Genomic DNA, 16,684 nt, shown 5'->3' on the forward strand with positions numbered 1-16,684 from the left:
TTTTTAAACAAGCATTTATAGTAAAAAAACATCTTTTTCATAAAAATTCTAATTCTTATAAAAATGTTTATATTAATTATATTTAATATATTAGAATTAAAATAAAAATTATGTGAAAATAGAAAATGTATACTAATAATGATTATATAACCTTCAAGTAAAAATAGTTACAAATCTTTTAAAAATTTTTTAAATGAATTTTAATAACACTATAATATATAGTTAAAATAATTAGGTAAAATAAATCAATTATATATTATATCATTTGAATATAATAATATTTATTAGATAAAACTTTTTAAACTAAACATAAATATAATATATTATATATATTTCTATTAGAATATATATTTTTTAATTTAAAAATGTATATATATCTTATTATTTATAATTGTTTATGTATTATTTAATATGATTTTGTGAAATATAATAAAAATATGGAAAATCAAATTCATTCTGAACTAATTATAAAAGAAGAAGAGGAAGAAGAAGAAGAAAAAGAACAAAAATGTGAAACTAAAAATATTATTTGTGATGGGGAATCAACAATTGGCATCAGACCAAGACCATTAATTTGTAAACCAGAAAATATTGGATGTAAATCCGAACCTATAGAAACCAAGTGGCATTGGGCTCCAGGAGCATGGCAAGATGCTACAAGAACTAGTGCTTTTCAACCATATAAGGTTTATATATATTGTTTAAAGTATTTAAGTAAAATATATATATAAGCACATTTTCAATTTAATATTTTTTTTAGCCTCCTACTATACTTACTAATTTACAAAGAGGTAATACCCAAACAGAAATACCTCAACTTTATAGTGGTAGTGATATTACATTTCATACATTAGCTGGTCAAGGTGAACTTACACCTGAACATATACATCCAAGTATGTTATATTATATATATAAAATATTTTTATAGGTAAAAATGATTATATATATAAATGTATATTATAATTAAATTATTGTTAATAAATTATTTTAAAGATACTATAGACACACCTGATGAAAAAGGTTTAACTGGTCTTATGTGGGCTGCGGGATATGGACAATTAGGTAGTGCACGGCAATTACTTAAAGCTGGTGCTAATAAGAATTACCGTGGTCTTAATGGAGAGACACCTTTGCATTTAGCAGCTGCTTATGGACATCATGATCTTGTAAAATTATTATTAAATCATGATGCAGATTCGAATGCAAGTGATGAGGTATGTGTTCATAATTTTTATTAAATAGAAATTTCCAAATTAATTTTTTTTTAATAATAATAAAGGAAGGAAATACACCTTTAATATATGGAGCATATGGTGATCATCCACATGTATGTTATGAATTATTATCCAGAGGTGCTGATATAACACATCGTAATATGTATAATATAAGTGCTTATCATGCAGCAATATTAAATAATTCATTAACTGGTAAGCAAAAATCAAATATTAAGCAATTTTAGCAAATTATATAAAATATTAAAAAATTATTCCAATCATTTTTCAGCTAAAGCAGTTATTGAAAATTATTTGATACAACAAGTGATAAATATACCACCAGATATATTGCAATAAAATAATATAATGCAAATAATATAAAAATGATTTTTTAATATTAACAGGTTTTAAAAGAGATTACACATAATGATATTTATAATTGAATATTTTAAGTTTTTATTTTTAATTCTATATAATTATTTATAGCAAATATTTTTAAAAAATGCATTATTAGTGAATGAAATTTATATTTTTAATTTTTATGAATAGAAAATTTTACAGAAAATTTGTCAATTATATTTATACATATTCAATGAGTAAATTAAATGATAAATAAATTTTTGCTTACTTATAAAAAGACAAATAAAATTCTTTTAAAATTATTAATATGAGATATTTTGTATATATGTGTACAAATATTTATAATATCTTATATTAATTTCATCCTCTTTTTTATTTCTCAGAAATATATAATTTTTTATTTATATTTGCAAAAGGTATATAATAATTTTGTTCTTAAACATAAAATATATTTTTGCATTTTCAAGAATGAAAAAATATACATAGCTTTCAAAGGATATATAATAATACTACTTTGAAAATAAAAAATATTTTTGCATTTTTAAGGATGAAAAAAATATAAACAATAAATGCACCTAATAATACTTGGAAATAAGAAAAATAAATGAATGTAAATATAATAATGAATTAATATTCTGTTAAAAACTTAGATTATGTCCATATAATTCCATTATATTATAATGTGTATGTATGTGTGTGTGTGTAAATATGAATATATATATATATTCATATTTACACACACACCACACGCGTGCGCGCACACCCACACACATACATGATATATGTATGTATGTATGTATAATGTATGTCTGTATGTATATATAGATGTATGAAAAAAATATTTCCATATTTTGTAAATAATATATGTACCTCAGTTTTAGTAAAAAGTTTTGCAACTACAAAACTCATAAAGAAACAGTTTGAAAAAATTAAAATAAAATTAATATATATAATTCTTGCATGTTGATAATAGTAAGTGTAATTCATAAAATCTTCGGTAATATTTTTTTATCAATTATAAAATATCTGTATACAATTTCCTGTAATAGTTTAATTAGACATGTACTAAATTGAAACTAATTGTTCAATTAATATATATATATAATTATATATAATATATAATATATATATATATATATGCTTGAAATTCATTCAAGCATCTATTGCTAAAATAATGGTTGTGTGAGAATAAAATTATAACTTGAATGATAAATAAGCTGAAAATCTTTATCTTTGAAATTCCAATGGACAGTGCTAGTTTTGTATTTTTGTACATACTTAGCACGAGCAATTATCTTATTATGTAATAGATATATTTTATACCACTTCATAATTATCAGTAAAGAAAACTGTTTCCACTGAATATTTAACAGGACTTTCATCTTCTACAAGTAAGACTTCAGTTACCTATAAAAATTATAAATTTGTTTAATTATATACATATATCAATACTGAAACTTATTTCATTTTTTTTAATTATATAAATAATATGAATAAAAAATAATTTACTTTAATATTGACATATGATGTCTTAGATGAAAATGAAACAAGAAGAGGAAAAAAATCTGCAGGAGTAGAAGAAGGTGCTGAGAATTCCATTGAACCTGACTTCGTTGTTGCATCAACCACTGGTAAAGACCATACAAGTGTATTTCGTCGTGCTTCATGTGTATATTGTCCATCGCATTCGCTTACTATAGGATTGCATCCCATAGGTAATGGAATATTTATTTGAACATCATTTAATTCTAGATTAATCTGTTCTAATTCATATTCTATATTCACATCACATCCACCTTCTCCATTTTCAGATGGCCAGCAATTAACTATTTTAAATAATAAAAAAAATTATCTATTTATTATATATTATATATATATATATATATTAAAATATATTTTAAAAAATTTAACATTGTAATTAATTTGTATTCAGTAAATAATTCCTACTTGAAATAGGTAATGCTGTCTCATCTTGAGCTTGCAATCGCCATTTTAATACTCCAACATCAGTATTTAACGGAAATGGTTTTGTAGGAATTTTTAAACCTATTTGACCACGTGTTCTAAATAATTCTTTATCCACATTAGGATGCGTTTGTACTTGAACCCCTCTTGTATCTCTATTTTCTAATTGTACACGAATTCGACCCCATTTTTCATCCGAAATATGTAATGTCACTAAACCATGCAATTCAAAATGTTGTAAACCACCATCTCGACCAATTCTTACGTTAAGACGTTCTTCTTGTCGTAAGTGAACTCTTAATATAAAAGAAATAATTATAAAATTTATTAATAATATATATCTGTACGTAAAATAAATAAATAAATATCTTACGGTTCAGTATTGATTATCTGTGGTGTAAGTGATGTTGGTTTTGCACCAGTTGTAGGTAAGGGAGTTGTTACAACATTTTCTCCTTCTTCTTTTAACTGATCTACAAATGAATCAACATCACGAGATTTTCCTCCCAATTTCATTGCACCTGGTCCAGCATTGACAGGTTTTCTGTATATATACATAATAAAAATATTTCTATAATATAATTTTTATTAAAATTATTTTCATATTATATTATTTCTTACTGTGTTGGTGTATATGAAGGTCTAACTGGTTCTGGTACAAAATTAATAGTATCTCTTGCATTAAGTGTTGGTGTAAAGTTACTGCTTCCATAAGAATTACCAAATCCAGGATTTTTAATACCACTTTTTTTAACTGCTTCCATTCTTTGTCTTTGCAATTCTTTTGCTTTTTCACGCATTTTATTTCTAGCCTCTCTTTCTTGAGTCATTCTTACAGCTTGATAAACTTTTTCTTCATGTGAATCCATTTCTACAAATGTTCTAATTTGTGCTAAATTAACACTTTCTCTGTATCCTAATGCAACTATTTCATCAAATGCAAATATCAAATTGAATGCATTTTCAGCTATTTCAAGTTCATCCATTGAATTACAATATTCTGGAATCTATAAATTTATTATATAAATTTATATATTCAATAAAATTATTTATTGATATTTATAAATCAATATATATCAATTAAATGACAAATGAATAAAAAAATAAAAAAGCAAAAAAAAAGAATTTTTATTATATACTTACAACTCTTGCAAAAAGCCTTAATGTTTCTAAATCTTCTAATATATTACTGGCTTTTGTTGTAATTAATAACATATATACTTTTTCCAAAGGTTGATAGACATATCTCACAGATTCGGTCTCTACAAATGTATGCTGTTTGCCAGAACTCATTAATTTTGGAAATGCAGCAAGTAAACCTTCTATTCTAGCTTTTGTCATTTCAACAAATTGACGAGAAATAATAGCTAAAATTTATAAATTATTAAATTTTATTTGCTAATCATAATTAACAATAAACAAAACATAAATAAATTAATATGTTAAAAATGTATATATAAATCATATGAAAAAAAATATATATTTCAATAATATTATAAAGTATTTTAAGTAAAATTATTATAAAGAATATTATTTGCAATATATAATATAAAATATCTAGTTTAAGACAAAATTCACAATTAAAAAAAATGTGGAAAATTAGAAATATGTGAAAGATTTAAAATATAATTAACAAAATATATATATATATATGTAAATATTAAAAATATATTAAAAAAATAATCATGTGTAATACCAAGCTATGAACAGATATATACATATACAAACAGGTGTGATTAGAAAAAATAAGTTTTACTTACTTTTGCCTGCTTTTGTGCAAACTGCTGCAGCAATAAGTACCTTAAAGAGTAACAAATAATTTAGTAATACAAGACATTTTAACTTTTTATGTTTTAATATCAATCACGAGAGGACATCTGTGATAACTTTTACTATACGATCTTGTAATAAATATCTTTTACAATTTAGGTATATTGTCAATGACTCAAATCATTGATAAATAAATACTTACCATTTTGCTGAATTATTTTGACTCAATATATATTGTACGATTAACCTAATATAATTTTTACATAAGCCAATCTTCCATCCACATCATATATACAAATATGAAATTACAAGCAGAGGGCGTACTGTGCTGACGTGTGGCATGACGAAGTGTTATAAACCACGAATTAGAATATTTAAAAGAATGGGACGTTTCTGATTATTCGAATATTATATGTATTTATATGTCATTATGTACATTATATTTGTTTTTTTTTAATATTATTTGTAATAATAAGATTTGTAAAAATCTTATTTTATCTTTCATCTCATTTCAATAACAGATAATCTACAATATATATATATATATATATATGCTATTACATAAAAAAACGAAAGTAAGAAATATAGATATAATATAGATAAAAATAAAAAAATAGAATTATTAAAAATTACTAAATTCACGTTTAATGTTTCTACTTAATCAAATTTCATATTATCCTAATATATATATATGCAATAATAAATAAAACTATACATAATAAAACTACACACATTATATACACGTATTTATTAAAATGATAATTCTATATATATATTTATACTATATTTTTTTAAATATTTAAATAATATAATAAAATAATAATAATAATAATAATAAAATAATAATAAATTATTTAATTGCATATTTACTTATTTTCAATTTCTAATAACATTAAGTATTATGTAAATATATTATAAATATATATATTATAATATATTATAAATATTTATACTATTGATATTTATTTTGGAAAGTTTTGAAAAATGCACATTTTAATTCTAAGAAAATAAAATAAATAATCAAAAAATAAATAAATAAATATAATAATTTTAAACAAATAATTTTAATTATAATAAATAATTGGGTATTTATGAATATTTTATATGTTAAAGGTGAAGAAGAAAAAATAACAGAAGGAAATAAACAGAAAATTTTTATTTGAAAAAAAAATATGTCATTGATATTATAGTTAAACGAAAAATTTAATGATATAAATTTGACGAATTCATTAAATATATTTTTATTTGTATCTATGAATTTTTGTATTGTTTTTATCGATATTTATAAATTACGATGAAAAAATCACAAAAATCTCGTGATTTTGAATTAGCTTATGAATTACAACAACAAGATTATTGTTTTGGATTAACAGAAAATGCAGTTTTACCAAAAAGTGTAAGTTCTTTTTTGATATTACAGTTTTTTATTATTATTATATATTAATATTATATATATGTATATATATATATATTATATATTAATAATATACATATATATATACATATTATTATTTTGAAAAATTTAGAAAAATGAAGAAAATTATAAACCAAGAACTTTAATTGATCAAACTTTAGAGTTAATTGATCCAACACCTAATATTCATACATTGTTTATGCAATTTAATGAACGTTTTTTCTGGAATGTTTTACTTTCTGTAGAAGTTAAATGGAGTCCTAGAATGACAAGGTAATTCATTTTATTTAAAAAATTTTAGATTATTTTAGAAAATTTATTATGGATTTATTATATAAATATATATATATATTTTATATTTATATATTATAGCTGTGCAGGTATATGCACTTTTCATCCTCGAAATCGACAATGTGTAATTTCACTTAGTGCACCATTATTAAAACTTAGACCCAGAAAAGATCTAGTTGAAACTTTACTGGTAAGATTTCTATAATAATAATTATTATGTAATAATATGTTTAAGTATTAACTATTATTAATTATTAATAATTAACTATTATTTTTTATTTGTTTGAAATATATATTATAGCATGAAATGATTCATGGCTATTTGTTTCTTACAAACAATAATCGTGACAGAGATGGACATGGTCCAGAATTTTGCAAACATATGGACAGAATAAATAGAATAGCTGGGACAAAAATAACTGTAATATATTTTATAATTATCTATAATAAAATGAATATAATAATTTAAAAATTTTTATTTTTTATATATAGATATACCACAATTTTCATGATGAAGTTAAATTATATCAACAACATTGGTGGAGATGTAATGGTCCTTGTCAGAAAAGAGCTCCATATTTTGGAACAGTACGGAGAGCTATGAATCGTGCACCAGGTCCAACTGATTTTTGGTGGAAAGAACATCAACAAACTTGTGGTGGTCAATTTATTAAAATTAAAGAACCAGAAAATTTTAAAGCAAAATCTTCAAGTAATAAACAAAAGATAAAATCTAAAAATGATAACTTATCAAATAATATGTATAATTGGCTTTCAAAAAGTTCTCCATCTACAAAACCATTATCTACATCCATTCTTAATATTAAGTCAAATATAAATAATCAAAATTATACAAATGGATTTCAAAAACTTGGAAATACTACAAATAATGTTCATGGTTGGGGTATAGGAGGTCCAAACAGTTCAAATAATTCACAAAAACATAATACTCCTAGTAGTAATACAATTTCTAATACACCTAAATTTTCATCTTCTGGAATGGTTGGTGGTTCTAATACAGGACAAAGTAATTTATTGAATAAATTATATAATATTGATCATAATAAAGATATGAATAAAAATACTGCATTAAAACAGACAATAAATTCACCAATTAATACCATAAGAATTGAAAAATCTATTGCAAATATTCAATCATTAAATGAAATACAAAAACTTGTAAAATGTCCAATATGCAATCATTTTATATTAAATAATAAAATAAATGAACATATAGATTTTTGTCTAATAACAACAAATAAAAAAATGATAGATAAAAATGATAAAAAAATTACAATAAAGAATTATGATAATGATAATTTTACAAAATCTGAAATAAGATCAAATAATTCTCCATTTGCACAAAAAAGAAAAGATGATTCAATTATATTTTCAAATAAACAACCAAAATTAGATGAAATACAAAATTTTAGAAAAACAAATTGTCCTATTTGTACCAAGAGTTTTGATTTTATAAATATAAATGAACATATTGATAAATGTTTAAAAACAGATAAACAAAATGATAATTTAATTATATTAGATGATATTGAAAGTAATAGAAATATAAATGAAAGTATAATTTCTATTAGTAGTACATCTAGTGATGATTTATCAATTATCGAAAATATTGATCATAATACAAAATTTAAAGAAAATGTAACTGATATTATGTCACATAATTGTTTAGTTTGTAATGAATTTATTCCTATTGGAGTATCTTTAAGTAATCATTTAGAAGATTGTATTGGAAATGTATTTAATGATGATTCATTTTTATCGGTTGATTACGATAATAACAAAGCATCGAATGTAATTTCAGAAATATCAATTGAACAATCTAAGTATCCTTGTCCTGTTTGTATGCAATTAATAATAGAATCTCAAATGAATCAACATTTAGATATATGTCTTACAATTGCATGAATAAAATAAGTTCTATATTAAATAATAAAAATAAAATAATAATATATTAAAATATAGTAAAAAGTATTGAGTAATTTGAATTTTGTTATAATATGTATTATAAATATTAAAATTATATTAATTTTCCTTTTATTATATTTATGTTTTGTACTATTTATTTATTGAATAAATTTTCTATAAAATAATTTTGTTGTTATTTTGTATATTAAATAATAGTGTAATAGAAATAAAAAAATATTTTTGATATATAGATATAATCTGAACTATTCATTTTAATTTTTAAATTCTTGATACAATATCTTTATTATTAAATTTATTACATTTTATATTTTAAAAAATATAAAAAATATATATTTGTAAATAGTAATATAATTTTCTACAATTTTTTAATTTTAATTTTTTTATAGTTATATATTTGTTAGAAACAAAAATTTCTAATAAACATATTTAAAATATTGAGTATTGAAATAAATATACATATATATATATATATATCAACATAAATTCCTTATATTAAATCCATTTTTTATAAATAAAATATTAGTTTTTTGTATAAATTATAATTTTTCATATAAATTATTAATATCAAGAAAGTCTAATACACATAAACCACAACTAAATTCTAATAAATATGTTGGAAAAAACAAAAGAATTTGTTCTTGAGTCCAATGCATATATAAATAGAGATTAGGAACTATAATATCAATAGTATTATCATCCAATCTTACTCTGAAACATATATGATTTATAATAAATATTTTTTTATTTAAAAATTTATTAATTTTTTTAATTACCTTTTTGAACCTAATGAGTGAAATATGAAGTTTTGTGGCAATGGAATATACATTGTATTATTATACAATGTTCCTCCAGTTTGATTAGGTATGATTCGTACTGTATCTATTTCATCATATATATTAATATTAATACCATATAAATCATTTCGTGCTGTTAATGCATACTTTGGATTTTCGCTATAACAATGACCAAGCAATAGAACTTCAGGCTTGTCATGAAAAGAATAAGTGACATTGTGAATTGATCTTATATAGTCAGGTGTCACAATACATGTCCCTAAATTTGGAAGTGATTAAGACAGGTAAGGTACTGTAATCAAATAGAATGAATTCTGCAGATACAAACAATGAACTAATTATGAAAAAAAAAAAAAAGAAAAAAAGAAAAAAAGAAAGAAAGAAAAAAATTACTTACCAAAAAAGGTTTTTGAAATAGATAAATCTATATATTTATGAATTCTAGTTCGAGTTAAAAAATAATCTATAAGATTATAATTGTATTCAATTATTATTTTATCATTGTTAAGTGATAATTCACCAGTATCTGATTTTTTTGGAAATATTGCTGTCACATTAAATTTCTTAGAAATGGAATCTGAAGTACTATTTCCTCCTATTAAATCATACAAAGCTCGAAATTTCCAAGCTAATCTCATTATATTTTCTGGTATCTAATTAAAATTTTAAAATTATTTATATACATATTTTGTTAAATAAATTTATATAATCTTCAATTCTTCTTCTTTTATCTACATAAATTATTAGCAATATAATATTAAACTTACATTTTCATATTGTGCAATAATTTGATATTTTCTTAAGGTTGATAATTCTCTTGAAACTTCATAACAAGCATCAGAAAATGGAATAAAACGTTTTCCTTCAGACTGTATTCGACATTCTTCATAAGGCCATTGTGATATTTTAGCATTTTCTAATTGATTTTCACTAATTTCACCAAGTAAATTTAATGTAATTGAAGATCCACTACATTTACCTTTAGCTGTATCAGAGTATCCCCAAACAGCATTTAATGCAATTTTAGCAGGTTCACTTGGCTTAATACTTAAGAAATCCCATTCCCAAGGTATTTCTTTTTCAACTTCTAAACAAAACTAAACAATAAAGATTATAATATTATTTTTATCTTTTTTCTTTCAATTACACTATTGTATATAAAATACCTTTAAAATTTTTTGGCCTGGTATAATTTTAGTTGCTTTAATTTTAATCATATCAGATGTCCAACTAGTAATTTCATAAAGTGCAGCTATATTCCATTGTTGTAGAATTTGCAATGATTCTGCATTACGATGTGTTAAAGATAATACATGATGACTTGGATTTTTAATATATTCAAATTTTACCTAATAAATTATATTTTTTCTTTATTATTTTGTTTATAATTAAAATATATAGTAGCATTAATATACTACACATTAATATACTAACTTGAGTATGTTGTACATCAATTGTATTAATATAAGCAGCTATACCACAACTACCTTTTGGTGGTACATATGTGCAATAATCTAAGAAATGAAGGGCAGTTAAAGCAAACTCCAGAAATGGCCAGATACTAAAACAATCGAAAATCAAAGTACAACAAATGATATTTAATTATTTAATAATTTTTATAATAAAAAATATATAGATTTTTTTAATATTTAACTCACGGATAATTGGCTCGATGTGAAGAAAACACATCTCGAATTATTTTTTCTCGCGATATTATATTTTCACAATCAAAAAGTTTTATATACATTTGCCCCCCTAATTCTGCTAATTCAACTTGAAATATATCTATTGTCTATAAAATAAATATAATTATTGTCTATAAATTAAAAATAAAATTTTTATTTAATTATTATCTACCTTTGGTTTATATGTTGGTGATTTTGTAACTTTAAATAATTGAGGACAAGTAGGACAAATATGATGTAATTTTGTTTCAATATTCAATCCTTTTATATTAGTTGTTGTTCTAGCATGAGCTGTAATACCCATTTTAAGATGTTCTAAAAAAATAAAATATGTACTAAATATATTATTTTTAAATAATAATAACTTCTATTTAAATATTATTAATACAATACCTCCAGGTGTATTATATGAAATAAATGGACGATTTTCAAATCCAAGAGTGATGTTGACTGGAAGGTATCCATGAATAGAGTGTACTCTTTCTGCACTATGCCATGTATCAATGAAAGGATTATAATTTTCTATTATTTCTGACTTATGAATAGATGTTCTAAAAATATCAATTGTATAAAGATAAAATATTGTAAAAAAAAAAAATACAATTATAAATTATTTTATCATACCGTAATATAACATGATTATTACGACCAATTGAAATATGTGTAAAATTGCCTCTCATGGAGAATAATGATGTTGCAATGATTGCAAGTCTAACATTTGCTCCTAGATCTGTAACCTGTACTGATTCTATTGTTAATGGAACATTAATACGTTGTTGATTAACATGAAACTCCATGTTTTGGTATATATTATATATATTATCAGGCAAAGAAGAAAGATCTAAAAAATTATATATAAAAATATAAAACAATAAATATTCAAATATATTTTAAATTTTGAATAAAAATAATTTATAAACTCACATTTAAATCCTTTAATAATATTAGTTTCATTAAGATGAAGACATAAAACTGTTTTTTCTTGAATACGTGCAATAATTTCTAAATGTACAGATCCACTTTGTTTTTGATCTAATTTAAATTTTTTTAATATATCCTTTACTTGTGTTGGACCATCTAGATGTGTTGATAATGAATGTAAAAGACCTTCAGCTTTAATATATAACTACACGAACATAATATTTAATATATTAAAAAATTAACTTTAAAATAAATTAAATCATTTTAAAATAAATATATACTTACAGATACATGATTAATATTGATTCCACTTCCATAAGTATTTAAAGTTATATATAAAACCTCAGGTATATTTGTTAATGGGTTAGCAATCACAATACCATGTATCATTGCACCAAATTTTCTATATGTATCTTGATAGTCAAATAAATAATTACCAGTAATTAAATATTGATTTTTAGTTGGATGAAGTACTCGTGTAAACTGTGCAGCTATCATGCCTCTGACATTATAAAATTATATGAGAAAAAAATATTTGGAAATTTTATTAAAAAAAAAAATATTATAAATGCTTTTACATACATATGAACATAACAGGGATGAGTGGTACGTTCCATAGATTTTAAAATAGTATAAAAATAATTATATAAATGTTGACTAGGTTCACTTTGCATGTACCAATATAATGATATTAATCTGCTTGGTGTAGGACTAGAAACAATAAGTAATGTCAATGCTGCTACCCTCATTTCTAAGTGTTCAGTTCTATTTATTAAAATTGGCCAATAGACAGGATATATCTAGAATATAAAATTTAAAAAAATAATATTTAATAACTTCTTCTATTATAATAAAAAAATTACTTACAACATCAGGTCTTAAAGGTGCAGTTGAAAGTGATGCCCATGCAGCAAGAACACGAAAATGACGCGATTCTGCATTGTTACCACTTGCGATAGGTTCTAAAAATTCAACTACTCTTCCTAATTGTATATTTGCTAATCCTTCTAACCAAATCATTTTCTTTTCATATTCCTTTGTCTCTATGAATTATTTATTATTATAAGAACACATAATAATAACAAAAATTTAAAACTTGACGAAAATGCGAAATTTCTTTAATATTTATTATTTACATACCTGTAAATTTATCGAGATATAAACGTACATAATCATCTAGCATTTCATATGGACAATATAATAAACAAGTTTTATAAATTAATGTGCCATATGTAAGAATGGCAGTATTTTGAACTTCAATAGAAATTTTTTCTGGTAAATTTAAAAATATTTGTAAGTTTACTAATAATTGAACATCAGGTTTTCGTATATGAAATGGTAATTGAGTAAGAAGTTGAATTGCAGACATATCCGAAACTTTTTTATCCTGAATTAATTCTAATATAAATAATGCGGCTTCTTTAGTACCAATTTGTGGAAGAGCTTCGAGAAACATATTTCTATAATAACATAAGAAGAAAAATAAGATGTAATATGTTTTATTATATAAATATTTAAAATAATAAAAAATTTGATAATACCGTATTGTTTCTTCTTTGTAACTTGTTCCTGAAATTTTTGTATATGCATTACGCAAATCAACAATATCTAACATTCCAAGGTAATAAAGTAATACAGTAATTGTGGTGTTATGTAAATTATCAGTTTCTGTATCTAAACCAGGATTTTCAAGTTTTTGACTTAATCGATCTAATAAACTCCCTATCTGTAATATACAAATATTATTAAAAATCTGTAATATTATTAAATATTAATTTCATATAGAAATTTAAAAAGTAATAACTTACAGATTTAAAAACAGTATTCTTATCAAGAGTACCTCTGCCTTGGGTGAGATCAACTTCTGGAAGTTCATGTTGTAGAACTTTGAAATATAAGTTTTCAGTAAGTATTTTATTTACTGTATTTTTTACCACAATTAATTTAAAAATTTGTCTATACATTAAAAAATAAATATATAAAAATAACATATATTTTAATAATGCAGAGTTATTTTTATTAAGAAAAATTTTTTCTAAAAAGTAAAAAAATTTATTTTTTAAATATACCTTGTAAAATGAAAATGAGCTTCTCCAAAACTTTGAAAAGGTTGGACATAAATACCTCCAGAGGCATTAACAAATAAAATATCATTTAAGGATCCATTTACCTTAATTTTATATAATCTTTCACTGGACTTTAGAATTGGATTCTAAGCATATATGAATTTTCTCATATTAAGTTTATTATATTATATAAATTAATAAAATAAATTAGAATATACATAATATTTTCTAATTTTAAATAATTTAATATTATTAATATTATTCTTATAAATATAATATATTAGAAATATATTTTATAAAGAATACATACTTGATCACCATTAGGACATAACATATTAGGAACATTTGACCAAGTATAATGAGGATGTCCAATGCAAGTTCGTGGATCAAAAAATTTTCTTATTAACCATTCATTTTTTTGTTCAGGATTAACAACATATTCAATATTACATTGTCCATAATGATTTCTCTATAATATAATTAATAATAATATTAATAATAAAAGAAAAATTTTATTTTTAATATTAATTTTAAAAAACTTTATAAAAATTTTTAGATATGATTTACTTCAGTTGAATGAAAAGCTGCTTCTTTTTGTAAATTGGATAGATCTAATTGTAAAATTCCTGCAATACTTCTTTTTATGTTTACAGACCATGGTGATGTTGCTTCTGTAGTAAAATTTTCAATAAGACCATTTTTGTATATGATTTGAAAAGGTTTTAGCAAATCAGCCACATCTTCAGGAATATCTTGAATTTCTCCTTGTTCTTGCATTTTACCATTCCATATAGTCATTTTCAATGATTCAAACTAAATATGCGAATATTAAGTTATAATCATTTTAATAAAATTATTTATCAATTTCATATTATATTTTTATTATATTTTTAAAAATAATGTTGTAATATTTTTTTTTATATTAGACTGTGTATCAATTGTAAAATATACCTGCATTATTGCAATATTTTTTTCTGCTTGAATTTTAAGTTTTCCATTAAAACCCCATGAGGATGATGCACCAGATGGTAACAAAACACCAGAACTTGAAAGAGCATTATATGAATATATATATTCTTTTCCTGATTGAAATATGCTATTTGTAACATGATTATTATAAAGTAAGAAAAATAGAAATATGATTTCCTTTGGTTTGTACATTACTATTTGTAATACATGATTAAAATCTGTAAATAAATTTTTTAAATTAATATAAAAACAATATTATTTTAATCTTTATTTTATTATGTAATTTAATTTCATTATTTTAAATTCAATTATATTAAATTATTTTATTTTGAATAGCATAATATTTAAATAAATATAATTAATAACAAGCTATGTTAAATTAAGCTCATTCATATTATATATAAAAATTGTATAAATTAAATTATTTTAATATATTTATAATTTAATATTTAAATTAAAAAATAAATAATTAAAATTATTTATAGTACAATAATAATAGATATTTAATGATATTATTTAATTAATTTAATTAATAATTCTAATTAAGTATAAGTAAAAATGTTTATTTTATACCTGTGAATCTCATGGTGTGCAATAATAGCTTAACAAAAGTAAACTGAGTTCATAGAAGTCAAGAGATGACCTTTGCTGTCTATCTCTGTGACCCATGAACACGTCTTTACTATCTGTGTGAGTAAAACTTATCTCCTGTCTAAATTATCTTCAATCATATAAATTAGCCTAATACATTTTCTCTGTATATTTTTATATATAAATTTTGATATATAAATCACATAACATAATTTTCTTTAATTATATAAATAATCACATACAATATATATATATTTTATTTTTAATAATGATTTAACTTATTTTTAATTATGATTAATAACTTAAAATATAATAATATTTAAACTTCAAATTAATTACATGTATATTTTTTTTAATAGATTTTAATTGTATATAATTTTACTTATATAATGATTACAAATATGCATAGATTATAATTAAATTATAAGTAGATAGATTTTAATTTTAAATAATTTTAAATATATTTTTATTTTATTTTGAATAAAATAAAATTTGTTTTTCCTACAAGACAGATAATTACATATTAATTATTAATTGGTTATATATTAATTTTTGATTTAATTATAAATTTAATTTCTATAAAAATATTAAATATGTACTATATAAATTATTATTATTTATTAATATGTAATTTAATAAATAAAATTAAATATTTATAGTAAAAATATTAATTTTATTTTCTCTAGTTGTAACAGAA

At 21.5% G+C, this 16,684-nt stretch overlaps 4 protein-coding genes across 6 annotated transcripts; 2 read left to right on the plus strand and 2 right to left on the minus strand.

Annotated features, from left to right (window-relative positions):
* The first annotated feature begins 437 nt into the window (after nt 1-437).
* LOC107996801 (DNA-binding protein RFXANK) lies at nt 438-1,862 on the plus strand. Its single transcript, XM_017055032.3, has 5 exons — nt 438-686; nt 761-893; nt 994-1,214; nt 1,280-1,427; nt 1,504-1,862. Exons 1-5 carry the CDS (start codon nt 438-440, stop codon nt 1,569-1,571), a joined length of 819 nt encoding a protein of 272 aa, XP_016910521.2. The 3' UTR covers nt 1,572-1,862.
* A 918-nt stretch (nt 1,863-2,780) lies between these two features.
* LOC107996800 (coatomer subunit delta) lies at nt 2,781-5,688 on the minus strand. The gene is made up of 8 exons (XM_017055031.3): nt 5,512-5,688; nt 5,300-5,339; nt 4,683-4,906; nt 4,161-4,546; nt 3,913-4,083; nt 3,522-3,835; nt 3,084-3,400; nt 2,781-2,981 (listed from the first exon to the last, which is right to left on the minus strand). The coding sequence occupies exons 1-8, from the start codon at nt 5,512-5,514 to the stop codon at nt 2,892-2,894; spliced, it is 1,545 nt and encodes a 514-aa protein (XP_016910520.2). The 5' UTR covers nt 5,515-5,688; the 3' UTR covers nt 2,781-2,891.
* A 334-nt stretch (nt 5,689-6,022) lies between these two features.
* LOC107996646 (DNA-dependent metalloprotease dvc-1) lies at nt 6,023-9,125 on the plus strand. Of its 2 annotated transcripts, none has more exons than XM_062071930.1 (5): nt 6,023-6,705; nt 6,836-6,996; nt 7,096-7,204; nt 7,316-7,435; nt 7,507-9,125. In XM_062071930.1, the coding sequence occupies exons 1-5, from the start codon at nt 6,604-6,606 to the stop codon at nt 8,938-8,940; spliced, it is 1,926 nt and encodes a 641-aa protein (XP_061927914.1). In that variant the 5' UTR covers nt 6,023-6,603; the 3' UTR covers nt 8,941-9,125. The 2 variants fall into 2 exon arrangements, with proteins under 2 accessions (XP_061927914.1, XP_061927915.1); XM_062071931.1 differs by having other exon boundaries at nt 6,423-6,705; nt 6,969-6,996.
* Nucleotides 9,126-9,196: 71 nt separating this feature from the next.
* On the minus strand, nt 9,197-16,257 carry LOC107996896 (uncharacterized). Of its 2 annotated transcripts, XM_017055217.3 has the most exons (22): nt 15,970-16,257; nt 15,379-15,614; nt 14,995-15,240; nt 14,738-14,896; nt 14,431-14,573; nt 14,170-14,317; nt 13,903-14,087; nt 13,502-13,821; nt 13,229-13,404; nt 12,944-13,161; nt 12,647-12,863; nt 12,365-12,566; nt 12,065-12,281; nt 11,834-11,991; nt 11,613-11,755; nt 11,414-11,547; nt 11,190-11,316; nt 10,922-11,104; nt 10,523-10,852; nt 10,153-10,408; nt 9,735-10,014; nt 9,197-9,669 (listed from the first exon to the last, which is right to left on the minus strand). In XM_017055217.3, exons 1-22 carry the CDS (start codon nt 15,980-15,982, stop codon nt 9,498-9,500), a joined length of 4,263 nt encoding a protein of 1,420 aa, XP_016910706.2. In that variant the 5' UTR covers nt 15,983-16,257; the 3' UTR covers nt 9,197-9,497. The 2 variants fall into 2 exon arrangements, with proteins under 2 accessions (XP_016910706.2, XP_016910707.2); XM_017055218.3 differs by lacking the exon at nt 9,197-9,669 and having other exon boundaries at nt 9,871-10,047.
* Between the last annotated feature and the right edge of the window lie 427 nt (nt 16,258-16,684).

The sequence above is a fragment of the Apis cerana genome, linkage group LG2, assembly GCF_029169275.1.
Source record: "Apis cerana isolate GH-2021 linkage group LG2, AcerK_1.0, whole genome shotgun sequence".
Taxonomy (NCBI): Eukaryota; Metazoa; Arthropoda; class Insecta; order Hymenoptera; family Apidae; genus Apis; species Apis cerana.